Consider the following 23,409-nt stretch of genomic DNA (forward strand, 5'->3'; position numbering starts at 1 on the left):
ATAGTGGGTTGTGTCATATTTTTATTTTTAGTTTCTTGAGTAACCTCCATACTCCTTTCCATAATTGCTGCACCAATTTATATTCCACCAATAGTGTATGAGGGTTCTGTTTTCTTCACAGCCTTGCCAACACTTGGTATTTCTTGTCCTGTTGATACTAGCCACTCTGACTGGTGTGAGGTGATGTCTCATTGTGATTTTGATTTGCATTTCCCTGACGGTTAGTGATGCTGAGCATATTTTCATGTGTCTGTTGGCCATCTGTATGTCTTCTTTGGGAAAATGTCTGTTCAGGTTCTCTGCCCATTTTTAAATCAGATTTTTTTTTTGGAGTGTGTTGAGTTGTTTGAAGTCTTTATATATTTTGAATATTGACTCCATACCAGATATTACACTTGCAAGTATCTTCTCCCACTCAGTAGGTTGCCTTTTCATTTTGTTGATGGTCTGCTTCACTGTGCAAAAGCTTTTTAGTTTGATGTAGTTTCCACTGTTTTCCCTTGCCTGGGGAGACATACAGAGAAAAAATTGCTAAGGCATGTCCGATGTTTACTGTCTATATTTTCTTTTAGGAATTTTATGGCTTCAATTTTATGGTTTAGGTCTTTAATCCACTTTGACTTTATTTTTTATAGGGTATAAGAAAGTGGTCTAGTTTCATTCTTTTGCATGTAGCGGTCCAGTTTTCCCAATGCCATTTATTGAAGAGACTATTTCCCCCACTGTACATTGTTGCCTCCTTTGTTGTAAATGTGGGTTTATTTCTGGGTTCTCTATTCTGTTCCTTCAACTATGTGTCTAGTCTGTTTGGATCACTATAGCTTTGTAGTATAGTTTGAAATCAAGGAGTGTAGTATAGATTGAAACCAGTTTTGTTCTTCTTCCTCAAGATTTCTCTGGCTATTTGGGCTCTTTTGTGGTTCCATACAGATTTTAGGATTATTTCTAGTTCTGTGAAAAATTCCATTGTTATTTTGATAAGAAGTGTCTTGAAACTACAGACTGCTTTGAGTCATATAGACATTTTAACAATATTCATTCTCCAATTCATAAGCACAGTGTATCTTTCCATTTATTTGTATTTTTAATTTCTTTCATTAGTGTCTTATATTTTGGAGTACACATCTTTTACTCCTTGGTTAAATTTATTCCTAGGCATTTTATTCTTCTTGAGGCAATTGTAAATAGGTTGTTTTCTTAATTTCTCTTTCTTAGTTTGTTAGTAATGTAAAGAAATACAACAGATTTCTGTATATTGATTTTGTATCTTGCAACATTACTGAATTCATCTACTTGTTCTAACAGCTTTTTGGTGGAGTCCTTAGGATTTTCTATATATAATATTATGTCATCTGCAAATAGTAACAGTTTTACTTCTTTTACCAATTTGGACACCTTTTATTTCTTTTGCTTGTATGGGTGTTGTGGCTAGGACTTCTAGTACTATGTTAAAAAAAGTAGGGCCAGACAACATCCTTGTCTTGTTCCTGATCTTAGAAGAAAAGCTTTCAACTTTCTGCTGTTGAGTATGATGTTAACTGTGGGTTTGTCACATGCCCTTTATTATGTTGATAAATATTCCCTCTATATCCACTTTGTTGAATTTTTATCATGAACAGACGTTGAATTTTGTCAAGTGCTTTTTCAGCATCTATTGAGATGGTCATATGACTTTTATTCTTCTTTTTGTTAATGTGGTATATCACATTGATTGATTTGTGGACATTGAACTATCCTGAGGGATGAGATTTTTAATAGGGAGTCTCGCAAGGGGAAGAATAAATTTTTTGAAGTGGAAAAAATGCAGATAATTTAAGCCCAGAGAGTGGATTGAGGTGGTTTTAAAATATGGTCCATAATTTTTGGGCCCTCTTCCCATAGAGAGGTGTGGTCTATTCTCCTTCTCTTGAATCTGGCCTCTGTGACTGCTTATCAACAGAATATGGTAGAATTAATGCTCTTCTAATTTTTAGACTCAAGACTTAAGAAAATGGAAGCCTCTACTTCCTACCTCTTGGGACATCTGCTCTTAGAACCCAGCCACCATGGTATGAGGAAGCCCAAGCTACCTTTTGGAGAGGTCCATGTAGAGAAAATCCAATATCCAGCACCAATTTTGCTAGCCATGTGAATGAACTATCTTGGATAGTGATCCTCTAGCTCCAGCTGGGTCACCCCAACTAGTGCCATGTGGAAGAGAAATGAACAGTCTTAATTTTAATATAGTTGAATTTATTGATACTACATTTTCAGGTATATAAAAGGTCATATACCCTTTCTTTTATAGTTTATGTGTATTGTCTTGTTTTAAAAATCCTTCCTAATCTTAAGGCCAAAGACATTTTCTACTGCATCCTTGAGATCAGAATTAGAGGCTGTAAAAAAATTCAGAGAAGGGTCCAGCATGTAAGAAGCATGGAAGTAGCCACTTCATCCTAACAAGTAAAAAGCTGAACAAACTGAAAAATCAACAATCCTCTTAAGATCCATCAGAGAAATGTCACAGGGCAAACTGCTGTTTGGAGAGACAAGAAGGTGAATACAGAGAATCACAATTTACTGAGCAGAAACCTCCACAAGAACCACTGTTCAGATAGGAGATTGAAATTATAATTGACAAATTGCTGGAAGCTCAGTGTAGACAAGTCTAAGAGCTAAAAACTCCAGGGGGGCTGAGTCATGTGAGGGGTACCCCACACTTTTGTGAATTTTACCTTCAGAAGCTTGACCAGGTTCTCCTTGTGAATATCAGGGAAAAATCCCCTCATGCTTATAGCAGCAGGAGGAGAAAAGGAACCCTAAAGTATATGCCAAATAATTCTGTTCTTCTTAACAAGGCCTGCCCACAGAGAAACTACTTTACTAGAACTTAACCTGATGAGATTTGATCAAAACCTAACCTACTTGGGGGAGGAGAAATACCCAACTCCAGCCCCTCTAGCCATCCTGTCCTACCTAAAATGGGTGGGGTGGGGTACTAAGAAGCACTGGCAAAGTTCACAATCCGGGGGCACAGGCTCACCGAAACACTGAGACCTAATCATAATACTATAGAATACTTGCACCCACATTCTACCATCACATTACTAAAGGGCTATTTAGAACAATTCATTTTACTTAGTACATCATATCTGACTATCAGGAAAAAATTATAAGGTATACTAAAAGGCTTGAAGACACAGAGTAAGCATCAGAACTAGACTAAGACATGCAGAGATGTTGGAATTATTCGACTGGGAATTTAAAATAACTATGATTAATATGCTAAGGTCTCTAAAGAATAAAGTAGACAGCATACAAAACAGATAGGCAGTGTACCAGAGAGATGGAAATTCTAAGAAAAAGAGAATCAAAAAGAAATGCTAGAGATCAAAAACACCATTACAGAAATGGAGAATGCTTTTCATAAGTTCAAGAGTAGACTGGACAGCTGAGGAAACAATCACTGAGTTTTCCAAACAAAGAGAAAAAGGGTGAGAAAACATAAACAAAACAAAAAACAGACTAGACTATCTAAGAACTGTGGGACAATTATAAAAGGTGTAACATACACACAATGAAATTACCAAGAGAAGAAAGAGAAATGAACTGAAGAAATATCTGAAGCAATAATGACAGAGTATTTCCCCAAATTAATGTCAGACATCAAAGCATAGATCCAGCTAGGTCAGAGAACACCAAGCAGGATAAATGCAAAAAAAAAACCCCAAAAAACAAAAAATGAAAGAAACTACTAGGCATATTATATTCAAAATGCAAAAAAGCAAAGATAAAGAAAAGCTTAAAAGATATCAAGGCAAAAAGCACCTTATCTAAAGAGGAGCAACCATAAAAATTACATCCTTAGAAACAATATGAGCAAGAAGAGTGGAGTGAAATATTTTAAATGTTGAGAGAAAACATCCACCAACCTAGAATTTATACCCTGTTAAATTATCCTTCAAAAGTGAAGGAGAAATATCTTCTTAGAAAAAGAAAAATAGAGGGAGTTTGTTGTTAGTAGACCTGCCTTGCAAGAAATGTTAAAGTAAGTTCCTTAGGAGGAAAATAATATAGGTCAGAAACTGTTATCTACATAAAGAAAGGAAGAGCTTTGAGAAAGGAATAGGTGAAGGCAAAATAAAAACTTGTTTTTCTTATTCTTAACTGATCTAACAGTTCAAAGTAAAAATAACAATGTATTAATTATGTATGTTTATATATATTTATATGTAAGTGAAATGAATGGCAGCAGTCATACAAGGAATGGGAAGGAGGAATTAGGATCATTTTGTTATTATATCTATATTGAAAATAGACTTGGATTAGTTAGTTATAAATATATACTGCAAACTCTACAGTAACAACTAAAAAAAGTTAAAGAGCATAATTGATATGCTAAGCAAAGGAGAAAAAACAGTATTATATAAAATGTTCAGTTAAAAACACAAAAGGCAGAAAAGGAGTGGAAGACAAAAATTTGTGGGATGCAGAAAAAGCAATGGAAACAGGGAATTTTATAGCATTGAATGCATATATTAGAAAAGAAGAACAATCTTAAATCAATAATCTTCTTCCTTAGGAAACTAGAAAAAGAAGAGCAAGTTAAATACAAAGTAAGTAGAGGAAAGAAATAATAAAAATTAGAACAATAATCAATGAAACTGAAAATACGAAATCAACACAGAAAAATCAGTGAAACCAAAAGCTGGTTCTTTGAAAAGATCAATAAAATTGATAAGGCTTTGGACAGGCTAACTAAGAAAAAGATGACATAAATTACTAATATCAGAAATGAAAGAGATTTCACTATAGATCCATGGTCATTAAAAGGATAATGAAGGAATACTATCAATAACTCTATGTCCACAAATTCGACAATCTAGATGAAATGTAATACTTCTGTTGAAGAGACAATCTGCCCAAACTTACACAAGAGAGACAACATAAATAGGCCTATATCTATTAACAAAAATGAATCAATAATTAAGAACCTTCCAAAACACAAAGAACTAGGCTCAGATGAATTCTACTGGTGAATTCTAGCAAGTATTTAAAAAATACCTTTCACCAATTCTTTTACAAACTCTTTCAGAAAACAAGCAGAGTGAATAAATACTTATTATATGAGGTCAGTGTTACTGTAATACCAAAACAAGACAAAGACATTACAAGAAAATTACAGAACAGTATCTTTCATGAACACAGATGTAAAAATCCTCAACAATATATTAGCAAATTCAATCTAACAATTTATAAAATGAATTATACACTACAACCAAATGGGATTTATCCCAGGTCATGCAAGTTTGGTTCAACATTCAAAAATCAACTAATGTAATTAATCTTATCAACAGGCTAAAGAAGAAACATCATGTGATACTCACGTGAGCATATCAACAGATGCAGAAATAAACATTAGATAAAAATCCAAGACCCATTCATGATAAAAATTCTCGGCAAAGTACGATTAGAAGGAACTTCTTCAAGTTGATAAAGAACAACCACAAAAAACCTACAGCTGACATTATACTTAATGGTGAGAGACTAAAAGCTTTCCCATTAAGAGTAGAAACAAGGGAAGTACATCTCCTCTCACCACAACTTTTCAACATCGTTGTGGAAGTCCTAACTAACATAATAAGACAAGAAAAAGAAATAGAAGGTATACAGTTTGGGAAGAAAGGAATAAAGCTCTCTTTTTTTGCAGATGGCATGATTATTTATGCAGAGAATGTGAAAGAATGACAAAAAAATTCCTCAAACTAATAAGCAATTATTGCAAGACTGCAGGACACAAGGTTAAAATAAAAAAGTCAATCACTTTACTACATAACAGCAATGAACAAGTAGATTTTGAAATAAAAAATACAATACCATTTACATTTGCACCTCCAAAAATGAAATACTTAGGTATAAATCCATAAAATATGTATAAGATTTGTATGAGGAAAATTACAAAGTGCCGATGAACAAAATAAAAAAAGAACTAAATAAAAGGAAAGGTAGCCTATACTCATGGATAAGAGGACTCAATATTGTCAAGATGTTGGTTCTTCACAACTTGATCTATAGATTCGATACAATCCCAATCAAAATTGCAGCAAGTTATTTTGTGGCTATTGACAAATTGATTCTAACAGTTATATGGAAAGGCAAAAGGCCCCGAATAGCCAACACAATATTGAAGGACAGCAGTCAAAAGACTGACACTATTCAACTTTTTAAGACTTACTATAAAGCTATGGTAATCATAGCTTTTGCCAGTGGGGTACTGGCAAAAGAAGAGACAGATAGATCAATGGGGAACAGAGCAATATAAATGCAAGAGAATCACCTAGAAATAGTTCCACATAAATACAGTCGACTGATCTTTGACAAAGAATCAAGACAATACAGTGGAGCAAAGATAGTCTTTTCAACAAGTAGTGCTGAAACAAGTGGACAGCCACATGCAAAAAAATTAATCTAGAGAGACCTTACACACTTAACAAAAGCTAACTCAAAAACAGCTCACAGACCTAAATGTAAAATTCAAAGCTATGAATCTCCTAGAAGATAACCATAGGAGAAAACCAAAATGACATTGGGAATGGCAATTACTTTTTAAAAACAAAGCCATTGGCATGATTTATGAAAGAAATAATTGATTAAAATGAAAACCTTCTGCTCTGTGAAAGTTATTGAGAGAATGAGAAAACAAGCCACAAACTGGGAGAAAAATATTTGCAAAAGACATGTCTGATAAAGGACTATATATCCAAGAATATACAAAGAACTCTTCAAACTCAACAATAAGAAAATGAACAACCCAATTAAAAAATGGGCCCTTGTTAACAGACACTTCACTAAAGAAGATACACAAATGGAAAATAAGTATATGAAAGACTGTTCTATCCCATATGTCATTAGAGGTAAACATATTAAAACAACAATGGGATACCACTATATACCATATAAGGATGGCCAAAATCCAGAACACTGCTACCACCAAATGCTGTCAAAGATGTGAAACAACAGGAAGTCTCATTCATTGCTGGTAGGAATGCACAGTAGAACAGCCATTTTGAAAGGCAGTTTGGTGATTTCTTACAAAACTAAGCATCCTCTTACCAATCTTTTACCCAAACAAACTGAAAACTTATACCACACAAAAACCTGCACACAGACGTTTATAGCAGCTTAATTCATAACTACCAAAACTTGGAAGCAACCAAGATGTCTTCAGTAGGTGAATGGACAAATAAACTGTGGTACAGCCAGACAATAGTACATTATTCAGCACTAAAAAGAAATGAGCTATCAAGCCATGAAAAGACATGGAGGAAATTTAAATGTATATTACTAAGTGAAAAGGCCAATTTGAAAAGGCTACATCTGTATGATTTCAACAATATGTCATTCTGAAAAAAAAACAAATTATAGAGATGGTAAAAGGACCAGGGACTGGCAAGATTTAGATAGGAGGGAGGCATGAATAGGCACAGCACGATTATTTTTACGGCAGTTAATCTATATTGTATGATCCTATAATGGTGGATAAATGTCATTACACATTTGTCAAAACCCATAGAATGTACAACACCAAGAGAGAAGCCTAATGTAGACTATGGCCCTTGGGTGATAATGATATTTCAGTGTAGGCTCATCAATTGAAATAAATGTACTACTATGGTGGAAGATGTTGATAATGGAAAAGGCTATGCATGTGTAGGTGAAAGGGGTATACAGAAAGCTCTGTAACTCCTGTTCAGTTTTGCTGTGAATCTAAAAAGTTGTCTAGTAAAAATTCAGAAAATGAAAAAGAGCTCTTTATAGTAGATACAAATACCCAAGACTGGGGAAGTGGAGTATAAACATTTCCTAAATATACACGACCAAATTTCCTAAATGTATGCAACATCCTCTTATGCAGAGCATTTTGCCAGACTGGTTTCCCACTAGGCACCCTTTGGAAAATGCCACTAGAGTAGTAAATAGTAATGCTTTTAAAAGTAAGATGCCACAAACAAGAAAATCAATACAAAATTTCGAAGATAAAGTTGAGGAAAGCTTGAAGGAAGTTGAGCAAGAAGACAAAGAGAACAGGGATAAGAATAAAAATGGTTAAGAACACTAGATGACTTCAAGAAGTTCAATCCTGAGTATCATGTATGCCAGGAGGTGTAAAGAGAGAAAAAGAAGTGGGAGAAAGTCGCTGATGAAAGAATTTAAGAAACTTTCAAGAAACTAACAAATGGAATGGGCACACCGAGTGTCCAGCATGGTAGGTAAAACTACTCACATCCTAGGTGAAATTTCAGTATACCGGGATGAAGAGAAGCTTCAGAGAGAATAAACACGTTTCATATGAAACTACAGATGTAAATCTAAGAAAGGTTTACATGGGAAAACAAAGACATGAGAAGAAACAAAGGATGTCATGGAACTCAGAAGGCTCCAGGAGAGATTTTCTGAGTTTGTAAATAGAATATATAACATATTTGAACGTAAAGAGAGATGTATACAGTATTAACAGAGTAAGGCTGAATTAATATAAGTACATAACAAAATAAACACATAACAGTGAAATCAAGATTTACTCTGAAAAGAAAATGTGTGAGAAAGTAATCATAGCACACTACATGGCTCAACTGAGAATAGCATTAACTAGTTGTAATAACAAAATACTAAATTTCAATTTAATCAATCAGAATTATGACAGTATTAAGATAGAGAAGTGTGTATGGGTGGGTAAGGGGCAAGGAGATTAAAAAGAGCTAAACCTCTTCTTCTAAAGTGGGTTGTCAGCTGAAAAATGCCTAAAGCTAAAAAAAAAACAAAACAGCAGTATAGACATGCCATTTACATATATGGAGGTAATAAAATAATCAGCTGAATTAAAAGTGATTGCTTTTGGTGAAAAGTAAATGACAGGGGATGAGGGGATCTGTTTTGTCTTTATAATAATTCTCGTAGGCCTATAGTTTCTTTAAGCTATAAGCATATATATATAACTGATAAAAATAACTTTTAAAAAGTATACAGTGAAAAAAATAAAAGATAAATAATACAGTGTGGCATAAAGCTGTCAATCTATAGTAGTTTTTATTGTTAACATAAAGGTAACTTGGACTAAGCCTATCATTTTGTTAAGTGTGGAAACTGAGGCTCAGAAAGAGAAGTGATGTCAAGGTCATACAGAATGAGTCAATCAGGGGATGATGATAGTCAATGAACAGTCAAGAGTGGTATAACCTGGCCAAGAGCAGGAAACAGATGCACAGTAAGTTCCCACTTTTCCTAGGCTATGAGATTCAGGCCAAGGGAGGGAAGCCAGCTCAGCAGACTGCCAGATGAGATGGTCTGCATCATTTAAATGGAATGAGGTATAGTCATGAAGCTTCTGCTGTTGTGGGTTTTCTAGGTATTGTTGAAAAGGCACCTAGGCACGTAGGTGGAATCTAGAATGAAGTGGGGTAAACTATGCAGGTATACAGGCATCTAGGGTACATGTCATAAGATTGGAAACACAATCAATATTTTCACCAAAGTGTTCATCTGTCTTTTCTTCCTCATCTGTGGAGATTAGGGGCAAAAGCTACTGATCATTAGTCTAATGACACTCATGGATTAAGCAAATCCAGTAATTGGTTGGGGCTAGATGTGATAGGACCCCGAATAGAACAGGCAGGCTATGCTATCTTCCAAAGGTTGTCTGGTGAAGAAACTGGCCTTCCCATCAAGCTCTAATACTCTAGAATTTGAGTGGAGACACTCAACTCCTAAGAAAAAGACTCCCCTAACTTTGCTGGGGTCATTCCAATTATTCTGACTTCCTTAAATAAGATGGGGTGTCTGCAGAGTAATGAGAATAAGGTTTCACCCATGTATCTTCATTTACACATAAAAAATGAGTATTTTTCTTTATAGTTACTCCATTGGGAGACTGTATATAGCTACTTTAAAGGGGTAGCTTTTTAAGAGTTACCTTCATAGAAAGTTTATGAAATCGGAACAGATATGCATAATCCAGCTTGATTACCCAATCCAACTTCAGCTGCCAGATTTTGCTTTGAATCAAACATTCATTGATTGGTCTCCAGGGTCAAGTTCACTCTCATAATACCAAGGTTTGCCACCATCCATGATAAAAAAAAAAAAAAATCAACCAGGGCTTTGTTAGTTCGGGCTTTTATAGGCTGGTTTTTGCTCTTGCTTGTCTTCACCTATAGGGGCCCTGAAGAGGAGAAGGCCCTGGACCAACTGCAGCTCTGGATTTTGGTCTCAGCAGATGTTCTCTCCAGTTTCCAACAGACCTTGTGCTCAGCTTTGTGGAATCCCTGTCCAAAATGATGGCCAGTGCTCTGCATTTTACTGTCCCATGACTTCTTCAGAAACGATTTTCTTGAAAAGTTTAATATTGAAGAGTGAAGTGGAAAAAAACTGGATTCTTCATATTTCCACTGGACAGAGCCAGCTGCTTGTCAGAGGAAGTAACGGCTCCATGGTTAGTGCCCCTTCTGCTTAATCTGTTGGTGTTTTCAGAGCCAGTAGCTGTTAAGAGTTTTCTTCCTCATGTGCTCAGCTCCAAAAATCACCAGCCCAATTCCCACTGTGGGTGATCCCTGTGCTGCTCCATCTGTTTCAGGTACACGAGGAGCTGCTGTCTCACTCCCAGGCCTATGTGGAGCACTTCACTCTAGAGCAGTTGAAGAAAGTCATCTTGCCACAGGTATTACTGGGCCTGTGAGATACCAGTGAATCCACTATGGCAGTTACTCTCCTCAGGCTAGCACTGCTGGTCTCTCTACTTGGACCACAGGTGGTTGTGGGAGGAGAAAGAACCAAAATCTTCACATGTACTGCCCCGAGTTTTACTAAAATTACTGACTTTTCCCCAGAAGGTGATCGATTTTCTCAGCCTATTAGATTTCCCATGAACTGAATTTCAGCTGTGAAAAATACCTCAGGAGACAGTGCAGACTGCCCATCAATTTCTAAAATGTCTGAGGAGTGGCCTGACTGGAGGAGCCTGAAAACAAAACTGTCAACATACAGATTTGTCCTGCAGAACCCTATGATACTGCCAAGTCCACTCTCATGAACCGGAATGTGGAGAAGGAGCCGGGATTCTGAGTCCAGCAGCTTAGAAACTGAGGTAAACCCAGAGGTGGAATTACTGCTGCCACACTTGTAGTCTCAGGGGAGCAAAAGGCCATTCCTGCTTTGGTTCTACTCACTGAAGAATCTAAGCCTGTGAAATCAAACTTACCCCAAAAGACCAGAAGACCAGTCTTGCACAAAGTAGGGATGACCCAGACCAACCAAGCCACTAAAAGTGTCACCAGAAGAGAGGCACTTTCAGGTTCCATCAGAACTTGGTTTAGGAGAGGAGTTTACCAAGTGGGAAAGAAGGCAGTACAAGATTCCGAGATGGACTGGTTTGCTAATATTATTCCAGAAATTAAGCCTTCAGCTGCTATTCTTATTTTACCTGAACTGAGGACTGGAATGATGGTTCCAAAAAGGGTGATATCTTACCAATATTTAGTTTTTCTCAAAATTTGCTGCAGCAGCAATTACTGAGGAAGAGCCTAAAGGCTGGGGAGAAGGGGCTGAACTCAGAAGATGACAATCTGGTGACAATGGCTGTGAGTTAAACTTAAGGAAAAAACAATCAAACTAATACCTAAAAAGCAAGCTCTGCAGACAAGAAAGCCCCAAAGTATCCTGTGTTTCCCATACTTTTTGTCTGTGACAGCAGGAGTGTGGGAATTCAAGCTCTGGGTAAAAGCCCCCACAGTGAAGAGGCTCACAGGACTTGTTTCTTAAAGGAAGATCCTGTGTACATTTGACTAAGGGTGGTTTCTAGGAAGAGCAAGCAGCTGTGGAAAGGCTGAATTAACTTTTTTTTTCCAGGACAATTCTGGAAGTAAAGAAAATACAAAAACTCAAGCTGATTAGCTTATTTTGTGCCATTTCTTTAATAGTCAGAAGAATAAGATCAATTATGAAGTACTACGCTTTTTGAAAAATCTTTTGGAAAAAGTTTTAGCTTAAAGTATATGAATAAATTTAAATTGCTAAGGTTTCCTTAGGCAGTTTATTTATTTGTTTACAATTGTACTACCTGAGAATGGCTCTGTGGAAACCTGGGCACTTCCTGACTTCCACATGTATTATCTTATACCAAAGTTCTTAATAAGAAATATCCCCTACAATCTTGTTCTTTAAATGTCCAATAAAGACTTTTCACTAGAAAAAAGTCAGAGCAGTTTCATACATATTTGTGTGGTGGCAGGATTACTGTAATGCTGGAAGGGTTCTTGAATGGAGCACCCTAAACTTGAAAGGACATTATTCCAAACTGGGCCAGTTAGCTCCTTGTGCTGGCCCCTTCTCCAGTCCACCCTATGCCTCAGCTACCAAACTCTGAGTTCACAGAACATCTACCCATGTTTCTTTGATTGTTTTGACAAGATGAAGGTTTCCCTGAAATGATTTCAAATGTCAAAGATAAAAAAGTTTTATAAAGATTTTAATTAGGTTTACAAATGGATAGGGGGCTAATTAGTGGTACAAGACAAGTGAAAGTTCAAACACTGAGAGCCCATGGCTTGTTGCAGTGAATATTGTGATCTGCTCTTACCTGTGGGGGCCTGCATGGCTGAGCTGGGGATGGTGGCAGCATCTTGGGGTACAGTGCTGGTATCCGGTTCGGGGGTGCTGGTTGTTGGTGAGGTGGGTGGTGGGTTCAGCAAAGTCCGAGGTTTCCTCTGTCAAAATGGATGGGGAAAAGTTTGCTACCCATGTTAGGTAACTTGTCTTTTCATTCCTCTAGTCCTAGCATTTAATACACCCATGATACTGAAATATATTTGTAGATGGTACTGTGTTTTATCTTTGTTTTCCACACAGAATCTTGCCCAAAGCTGTAGATGTATTAAATGCTTAGTAAATATTTTCCGAACCTATGTACAAGATTCTGGGCTTCTGAAGAGTCTGAGCTTAATTCACTGTTTCATACTAGATTCAATGTTATCATTTGAAGTTCCAGGTTCTTTATTAGTTGGGCAGACAAAAGTCAAGAAGGAAAATAAAATGCTGTGGCTTTAAGTCTGCTCTGATATTACTTTTTACTTCTGCTTCTCTCTCTTTCCAAAAATGCAAATATCCCTTCCTTTAACTCTACAAACTCTTCTGCCTATCTCTTCAGCTTATTACCTGCCATTTCTTATCTTAAATCTTATACTCTAGTGACCTCTAACTACATTACTTCCCTAAAAACTGCAGTTTCACCTGGTCTGTGCCTTTACAATAATAACAGGCCCTTCTGCCTGGAATGCCCTTTGATTTTTCACCTTACAATTATCTGTTTATCCAGGAAGTTTTTCTACATTTCCTCTGCTTACTGTCTGTTTTGCGCTATCTTTGAACTTTGTATTGTAGCATTTGTTACAATGTATTGTCATTATATATTTACATATTGGTGTCCCACATTAGTCTGGAGCTTCTGGAAAGTCTGATTTTGAGTACCATTCCTGAGCAAGGAATACCAATAATGGGAGAAGTAAAAAAACGGTTTGAGAGAAATCCAGTGTCTCCTCTAGCTGTTCAGGAGAGCTTCCGTGGGAGAAAGATCTCAGATGATTCTTTCCAAGAAATAGTTTTCTAAAAGTCCTTCTGAGTATGAGGAAAACAAAACCATCACTGAGACCCAGAAATCCCTTTTTACTAAGTATTCCATGTAGGGTCCACTGCTGGGAGTGGACTGCCTGTCTGCCTTCTAGGAGTGTGTTATCTCAAGAGAGAGTACCACTCACAGCAAGCATACATAAGATGGCCTTGTCTGTGAAAGTAATCACGCAAACACTTAGGAAACACTCAAAACACACAGATGACATCTCCTCATATATTCTGATATTGCTAGAAGTAAAAGTCCAAATAAGCAACAAGTCAGGGAAGAAAGGAAATATCAGTTCAACTTCACTGAATTGGTGGTAGGATTTCATGTGCTCCCTTAAGGAAAAAGCTTGGTTAAGTTAGGTACCCAAATATTGCAGAAGAAAGCAGAAAGATGGAAGGTATTATTATAATTTGAGATAGGTGCATTTACATGTATAATTCAAATATTCTATTCTATTCAAATATTACTGCATCTCCATTTTACTTGTGAGAAAACAGGCTTAGAGCCTTACTCAAGAAGCTTTCCTAAAGGTGCAGGTGGTAAGAAATGGAGATGAGATATAAACCTAAATTTGTCTAGCTTCAAAACCTATGCTCTAGTTACAAGACCACTTTGCTTCAAAAAGGAATATTACGGGTCATGTGTTAAGTGGAAGGCATATAAGCTTATTGAAATAGGCAAAAGAAAGGAAGGGGAAATAGGGAGTCAAATACCAGGCCATAAAATACAGGATAAGATGATAATTATTGTTTTCAAGAGGATTGGAAAGAAAGATGATCTTGGTTATGAAGTTTAGGACTGCATGAAAGCAGAGCAGATGTAATCATAGAATCAAGGTCTAAGGTTTTGAAGTATCTTTAAAGGCCACTTAATCCAACCATCTATGTAATAGTTTTAATTACCTCTTCTTGAAAACATCCCTGTCATACAGTTATTCTGTATCTGACAAAATATTTTCATAAAGACTTAACTGTTCTTTTTATGATGAGACAAAGCCTGTCTGCTTGAACTTATGATTATTGGTTTTGTTCTGTCTTTGGAACCTCACCGACAAGTTTCTCTTTAATCTGACTGTCCTCAAGATACCTTCACATAATCAAAAGCATGGTGTGGATAAAGTGAAGGTTCCTGTGGCCAGGATTCTCACCTGCCCCTGGTCAGCTAGCTCACTACACACGTGTGGGCAATGTGTTGTTATTGACTCTATATAAAGAGCCTGCTCAGTGCTCTGGGTGACACGGTGGCATGGCTGCAAGGCTGCAGGAGAGCAGAGCAGAGGCTGGAGTGGTGGCAGCACTGAGGACAGAGACTGGGATGGCTGTGCAGGCAGAGAGGCTCAGAGGCAGAGACCGGCTTGCTGCATGCAGACTCGCTCTGAGTGGACGGGATTCTAGTGATTGACCTGCCACCATGGAAATAAAGTTGGGTATGACCCTTTCACCCCAAGAACATTCTACTGTCATTTCTTTGGTCACACTGAATCCACAGTGAACTTGCCTGGGGCTGAAACCCATTGGCAAGACAATTGGTGATGTAGGCAGGGTTCACTGGTGACCAAGGAAAAAGAACAGGCTGCCCTCATGGAAGGAGTGTTTCAGCAGGCTGCACCTATGGACAGGGAGACACTCAAGTGTTCCCCTGTGGACATGTACTGTGAAGGGGTGGAGAACTGGGGTCCACCCCAAAAGAAAGAAAATTTGTTGGTGACTGGGAGAGCATCACTACAAAGTGCTGTGGAAATAGTAAAGGCCCAAGAGGAGGCAACAAGAAAGGGAGCAGAGGCCCAAGAAGAAGCGGCATGAGAAGCAGCACACAGGCTGCCAGATGCCTTGGGGCAAGAGATGTATGTAGTAGAGCCATCAGCCCCAGAAATGGAGGAGCAGAAGTTTGATGAACAGGTAGGGGTGGAGGCCCTGCTGGTGCTGGAAGCATTGGCTCCTCCTCAGTTGAGACCCCACCTGGTTGAAAGCTGGTAGAAAGCCAGAAGGACTTGGCAACTTCGGGTTCTTTCAGGAGAGGTGCAGCCCCCTCCTCAGGTTGTGGAGCGCTCCATGCTTTGCTTCTATCTTCAGGCTCAAGCACAAAAGGAAATATGGTCTGCTTCTCGAAGGAAGAATTTAAAGGGCCCAGAGAAAGCCACGAAGACCCAGATGTGGGTTGGTCTGAAAAGGCAGGAGCAGACAGGAAGAAATTGGATGACTGGAGCTGTGGCAACAACTGAGACTGGAGCAGTGGTTCTGGCTGCTGAGGACAAAGCAGATGGCAGAGATAAAGCAACAAGATCAGCCTGTGTGCCTGCTGGATAGGCTGGAGAAGGTGGGTATTGTAAGGCCCACCCATGGTCCTTTTGGTTAGCTCATTTGAGTAAAACTGGTTTGCATACAGCCAGGATGACCACTTGGTGGCAATTGATCTCCTCAGGCTTGAGGGTTATTATAATTTGTTGTAATTTTTGTTATTTGTATATTGTTGTAGATTATGGAATTTGGATACAATGTTTCAGCTTCCTTGCACAGGGACCACTGCAGAGGATTGAGGGTACACAGACTGAGAGACAAGAATCCTGGAGGGGTGGAGTGTGGATAAAATGAAGGTTCCTGTGGCCAGGATTCTCACCTGCCCCTGGTTGGCTAGGTCACTACACTTGTGTGGGCAATGTGTTGTTACTGACCCTATATAAAGAGCCCTGTCCAGTGCTCTGGGTGACATGGTGGCACAGCTGTAAGGCTGCAGGAGAGCAGAGCAGAGGCTGGAGTGGTGGCAGTGCTGAGGAAAGAGACTGGGATGGCTGTGTGGGCAGAGAGGCCCAGAGGATGGCTGTGCAGGCAGAGAGGCCCAGAGGCAGAGACTGGCTTGCTGCATGCAGACTTGCTCTGAGTGAATGGGATTCTAGTGATTGACCTGCCACCGTGGTAATAAAGTTGGGTATTACCCTTTCCCCCCAAGAATGTTCTACTGTCATTTCTTTGGTGACATTGAATCCATAGTGAACTTGCCTGGGGCTGAAACCCACTGGCAAGACACATGGCTTCTCTGGTCTTGAAATCTTAGGGGCTTCAGCTTCTCCTCCATACTGTGAGAATGAGAAGAGAGTACTGCAGACAAAAAATGAATCAGGACCTGAGATACAGATAAGTGGTAACAGATCAGGAGCATTATGTATTACACAGAAAGATCAAGATATAACATCAAGAATTCAAAGCCAATGAATAAGACAATCTCAACTGGAACACCACCACTAAAATCATCCATCCATCCATCCATCCTGCATATCCTGAACATCTCCCAAGAGACCAAGACAGAAGGCACTTCAGGAGAAAAAGAGAAGGAATAGGTTCTTGACCTTGAGGAGTTTATATTCTAGAATGATTGAAGTCAGCTGGAGCTAATATACAAAACAAGACCAACTAACAATGAACAAAAACTAGGCAAGAATTTAGGAGATTGGAATGGAGTGCCCAGGGTGTACTGGGTATAATTTCTACATTAGAACTTAGGTAGTCTAGTTCAAGAGGGAGCTGCAGAGAAATCCCCTGACAGGAAGTGAGTGGAGAAGGTGATGCCTAAGGAAGCCCTAGAGAAGCAGATGGGGGACTTTCATATCAATGGTTTACCTAGGGAAGGTATGCATGAAGAACTGGTCATGAATCAAAGGTGGTACTCTCAGTACCAGTGTTCACTGAGCTTGACTCAGCAGTCTCTTCCTACATAGAGGTTAAGTGTTACCTCCCTCAGGAAATGTGAGAGAGTGAATATGTGGTAGGGCAACAGTGGCCTTAGAATTAGAAGATCTGGTGACTCATCTCTGTAGCCTTTGCCATTTATTAGCTATGTGACCTTAGGGAAGTCATTTCACATCTCGAAGCTTCAATTTACTTAACTATTAAGTAACACTAACACTACTCATCTCCTAGGATTTTGTGAAGGTGATGTTATATATAGTTAATGGTGTGATACAGAATCTGATACTTAGTAGGCATTCAATAATCTCCCTACATTTTTCTTTTAAGGAAGGGGCAGGAATAGAAAAAAACACATTTACAGAGTCAATTTGCTCTTTCTGTTCACATGCCTGGGCATCCCCTCTGGATAGGTTAACAATTAGGAGCAGGCTTTTCATCTAAGGAAGACATTAGATCAGAATTCCCTCAAATGTGAGTGACTTCCAGTCAACATTTGTTTCTTATCCACACTACCCTATCTGACATTACCAACTCCCAGGTAAGAAGCTCAGTAGGGATACCAATCTAGGAGATTCCTCTTAAAATCATACACAAAGTGGAAAATAGGGCCAGATATGCCCCTTTCCAAGAAGGATGCTTATGGATGAGTTACCCTTTATAACCCTTTATCCCTTTCTGGGAAACCCACATTTTTACCTACCTTACTGCCAGGTTTGGGACCCCTCTTCTTTGGGAATTTCAAAGGTTCAGCTGACTTGGATGGGGTAGAGATGGGATGGGGAATGAGGGGCTTGGCTGTCCGGCCCCGCTTCTTTCCTGGTTTACGCCCCCTCTGCCCTGGTTGATGCTCCAAGATAGTTTTGGTGCTGCTGTGGATGCTGGGCTTCTCAGTGTTCACATCAGGTGTAGGATAGGGATTCTTTGGAATCACAACTGCAAGAAAAAGACTCATTCTATCACCCCCTCCTCCCACCTGCATTCCCATCCCAGCCAGAGGATAAAAAGGACTTGTTACTTTTACTTGAGTAGTTTTAACCCCAAAAGCTAGTTTTTTTGGATCTGACCTAAATGTTACAAAATCTCAGAGGAGAATTGAATGTAGATTACTAGAATTGGAGGTTTTAATTATTTCTGGCAAATGCAGAAAAATATTAAATTTTTCTCCCTAAGGCACCTAGTTAAAGCCTATAAACAGAATCATAGATTCAGAGATGGAGTGGCTGTTAGAAGCCTACAATCTTTCTTGCTAAGAAGGAAGATCTGAGGCTCAGAAGAGGAAATGATACCTTCCCCAGGTTACACAGTGAGTTGGGAAAAGAACTTATGTTTTGAAACTGGGCCTTGACTACCAAGTCAAAGATTCTCTACATCAATCTACTTAGAGTTTTAGTGTGATTATTGCTGTGAGGAGTAGTGAAACATGGAAATATACACGTGATATCATTTCTCCTTAGCTTAAAAAAAGCTGTGCTCTATATTACCTGTAAGGTAGAGCTCAAATTCATTATTCTGATATCCAAGAACTTCTGTGGCTTTGCCTCTGACTTGCTCTCCAGTTTATCTGATATCATTTCCTGCCACTAACCCTATGTTCTAGCCCCACTGTTTTATGAACATCAGTTCATTCATATGTGTTGAGTTCTATAATTTCCTGCTCAGACGTACATCATTATTCAGTTTTCACCACTCAGCTCAGGGCCACCTCCTTATTAATAAGGCCTTGTCTGACTATACCCCAACTAAGTCAGTACCACTAAACCCTCCAAAAAGCATTCTGTAGACATCTATGTTACAGTGCTTTCAATTTCACCCCAATCATTCATATTTTCCTTAAATTGGGAATTCTTCAAGGTAAGGGGTATCGAATCCATTCCAAAATAGTTACTGAGCACTTACTATAGGTTTTGCACTGTTCTAAGCCCTGGGGATAGAAAAATGAAAAAAATAGACAGTTTCTACTTTAATGGATGTTGCCTCCTAGTGGAGGTGACAGAAGATAGACAAAGTAAGTGCTATGATTAAAACTAAAAGTAAAAAGATAGGTGCTCTTTGAGGTGACATTTGCACACAGAACTCAATGAAATAAAAGCAAAGTCTTATGAAGATCTGAAGAAAGCCTTTTGTGTAGAGGGTATCTAACAAGTGTAAAATTTCTGAGATGGGAATATGTTTGTGTGTTTCAAAAATGGAAAGGAGGTCAGTATAGCTGGAAGTGAGTCAGCAAAGAGGAGAGTGAAGGGAAATTAAGTTAAAAAGGGAGTTGCAAAAAGATTGTGTAGGACTTTTTACACCATAGGTAAAATCCAGACCTGGACCAGCTCAGTCCATGATTAGATTTGAGGGGATCAGGCCATTATCTTATTAGTCTGACAGAGGAAAGGAAGAATTCTTTCTGATGGGAGCCGTCACTGAAGCCTCAATAGTTCTTTTATATAAAATACCCAGTATATTACACATATAAAAATATTAGATATAAGAGGAGGCATAACAGTATGATTGGTAATCAAGAGAAAATACAGACAATAGGAGGTTCAAATATGATCCAGAAAATGGAACAACCAGACACTTTAAAATAACTATAATTACCATGTTAAAGAAAGTAAAGAAAAAGATGAACAAAAGTAAGAAAAGGAAAATAACAACCATAGAAAATTGGAATCTATATAAAAAATTAAATGGACATCCTAGAATAAAAAATATATTAGAAGAACTCAGATGGATTGGATGGATTAGGAACTGGATGTATTTAAGGGTAGACAAGCTCCAGCAGAAAGATTAATGAACTTGAAGAAAGATAACAGAAACATCCAAAGGGTCAAATATATAAAAATATATATGTAAATATATATAAATTACAAATTGCCAACCTAGAGTTCTATACTAACGGAAAATGTCTCTCAAAATGAAGATGAAATAATATTTTCAGACAAATCAAAGCTAAGAGAATTTGTCACCAGCAGACCTAAACTATAGCATATAAAAAGGAAGTTCTTCAGACTAAAGGAAAGTAACCCCAGATAGGAGAATAGAGCTGTGGGAACGAATGAAGAGCATAAGAAAGGGTAAATATGTAGTTAGACACAAAAAGAATATTTACTATTTGTAAGATAAATTTTAGCCGAAATAAGCCGGTGAAGAGAGGCAACAAAGGGCCAGGTAGTTTATTTGAGTGCAACTCCTGGGTGATGTTCCGCAGTTTGGGTATTACAGGCTGGGGAAGTCACACCTGGTCAGGGAGGTGGGGGCTTATACAGGGTTAGGAGGGAAAGGAGTGGGCAAGGTATCCTAGGGGGCATGGAGAGGTATGATTGGCTAAAGGTGACATAATAGAGAACTAGAAACTTTTTTTCCTTCCAAGAGGGAGGAGGCTGACATCCGGGTCTTAGTTGGCACATCAGAAGGATGGAATTCAGGAAGAGCTGTCCCCTTTCCATATAAGGCACGGACCTTGGGGTCTGGTCTGTTCTCCCCCTATGGCATCTCTCTGTTCTGTTTGCATGTCCTTGTTTTTCCTTCCTCTAGCCTAACACTATTTAGAACAAAAAAAATTTTTAATGGCTTATAGGGTGTATAACATATGTAGGGTTTATTTTATTTATTTGTTTATATATACATATATATATACACACACATACATATATATGTATACATATTATATATATGTATGTAATACAAAAGCAATAGCACAAAGGATGGAAGTGGGAGTGGGTAAAATGAAGCCAAACTTTGTTAAGAATTTTGCATTATTTGAGGAACAGTTAAAGTGCTAGAAAGCAGATAGACCTTAATAAATCTAGGATGCATATTTGCACAGGGCAACTAATTAAAGAATATACAAGAATGTATCACTAAAAGTTAAGGAAAAAGAAACTGAATAATAAAACATACTTGATTAATCCAAAAGAAGGTCAAGAAAGGAAGAATAAAGTAATGAGGAAGAACTCAAAGAGAAAACACAGCAAAATGCAAAATGATAGACTTAAGCCAAAATAAACAAGTGCATTAAATACAAGTGGATTAAATAAAACAATTGATAGAAAAAAATTAACTCACTAGACCAAAAAAAAATTCCCAGAACTCAATTTTATCTGTTTATAAGAGGGCCTTGAAATAAAAGGACACTTGAAATATAACAACACAGGAAGATATAAACAAACAGGTGGAAAAATATATATTGTGTGAACATTAACAAAAAGAAAAGTCATGTGGCTACATTAATATCAAACAAGGCAGTCTTTAAGGCAAGCAGTATAACTAGACTAAAAAGGGACATTTCACTAAGATAAAATGGTTAATGCAAAAGAAAGCTGTAATAACCTTAAATTCATATGTACCTAATAATAAAATGCATAAAGAAAAAGTTTAAAGAACTAAAAGGAGAAACAGACAAATCTAAATTATGAGTTGGAGATTTTAACACATCTCTCTCAATAACTGACAGGACAAGAAGTTGAAAAAGCACTAAGCATAGGTAAGATTTGAATTATGTAACTAACCAGTTAACCAACAAACCTAATTGACACATAGGACACTACACCCAATAAATGTAGAATACATACTCTTTTCAAATGTTTATGGAATATGCTGGATGAAAAAGCAATCCTCAATAAAGTTAAAAGAATTGAAATAATACAGAAAATGTTCTCTAATCATAGTGGAATTTAAACAGATAGCAATAATAGAAAATTAATTAGAAAAACCCCAAATGCTAAGAAATTAAGTGATAAATACTTGTAAATAACTTACATGTCAAAGAAAAAACAAACATGAAAATTTCTGGATCTTAAAACATGAGAGTAAGACATACCCAAGTGTGCTAGATTTAACTAAAACAGGGTTCAAAGGGAGAGTTAGAGCTCTTAAATGTTTACATTAGAAGAGAAGAAAAGTTAAATATAAACGATGTAAATTTCTATTTCAGAATCCTAGGAAAAGAACAGCAAATTACACTCAAAGAAAGTGAAATTAAGGAAACGAGATGAGTAGGTAAGTCAATGAAAGCAGGAAGCAGACATAGTACAGAGAAAATGAACAAAGTTTGGTTCTTTGAAAAGATAACCTTTAACAATCCTCATTAAGAATTATAAAAAGAAAATGCAACCTACAAATATCAAGAATGAAAGAGGGATTTCACTATAGATACTTCAGACATGAAGAAGATAATAACAAGATATTATGAATAACTTTATGCAAATAAATTTGAAAATTTAAATGAAATGGGCAACTTCCTCGAAAAAACACAACTTATTAAAATGGACACAAGAAAAAGCAAAATATGAAAAGCCCAATACATAATAAATTGAAATTGTAATAACCCTCTGCAAAGAAAATTATAGGTGCAGATGGCTTTAGTGGTGAATTCTACCAAACATTAAAAGAAGAAATAATGACAGAATTTTCAAAACCTCTGTAGGTAAACAGAGGAAGAGGGAACACTCCCCAACTCATTCTATGAGGCCATCATAACCCTCATATCAAAACACGACAAAGATATAACAAGAAAACAAATGCATAGATTAATATCCCTCATAAACAGATGCAAAATCCTTAATTAAATACTAGCAAATTGAATCCAGCAATATACATAAAGAATAATATACCATGACTAAATATAGTTTATCCCAGGACTACAAAGATTGTTTAACAATAGAAAAAGAAAAACAGCTGAACTCACTACATTAACAAAATAAAGAAGAAAACATGTATATCACCTCAACAGATGCAGGAAAAGCATTTGACAAAATTCAGCACCCATTCATGATAAAAATTATCAGCAAATTAGGAATTGAAGGGAATTTTCCTTATAGAAAAGAGCATCTACAAAATAATCTATAGCCAACAACATACTTAATGGTGAAATGTTGAATACTTTCCACTGAATTATGGAACAAAATAATACCTGCTATTACCATTTCTATTGAACACTGTATTGGAGTCCAATGTAATAAGGAAAGAATAAGAAATAAAAACTATAAATACAAGTTGTGAGGAGGAAGTGTTACTTACACATGACATGATTTTTCATATAAACTGCATCCCCTCCCATCTACAAAATCTATTAAAATCAAAAAGTGTATT

The 23,409-nt window shown here is 37.3% G+C and overlaps 1 protein-coding gene and 1 pseudogene across 1 annotated transcript in view; one reads left to right on the forward strand and one right to left on the reverse strand.

Moving 5' to 3' along the window:
• The window catches only part of SCMH1 (Scm polycomb group protein homolog 1), a 206,963-nt gene that overhangs the window by 47,925 nt on the left and 135,629 nt on the right, over positions 1-23,409 (reverse strand). Inside the window, 2 exon segments of the mRNA XM_057500084.1 lie at positions 12,611-12,737; positions 18,032-18,264. Of these exon segments, the coding sequence (XP_057356067.1) occupies positions 12,611-12,737; positions 18,032-18,264 (360 nt within the window).
• LOC118916245 (protein-associating with the carboxyl-terminal domain of ezrin-like) lies at positions 10,054-12,600 on the forward strand (annotated as a pseudogene).

Source organism: Manis pentadactyla, chromosome 4 (genome assembly GCF_030020395.1).
Source record: "Manis pentadactyla isolate mManPen7 chromosome 4, mManPen7.hap1, whole genome shotgun sequence".
Lineage (NCBI taxonomy): Eukaryota > Metazoa > Chordata > Mammalia > Pholidota > Manidae > Manis > Manis pentadactyla.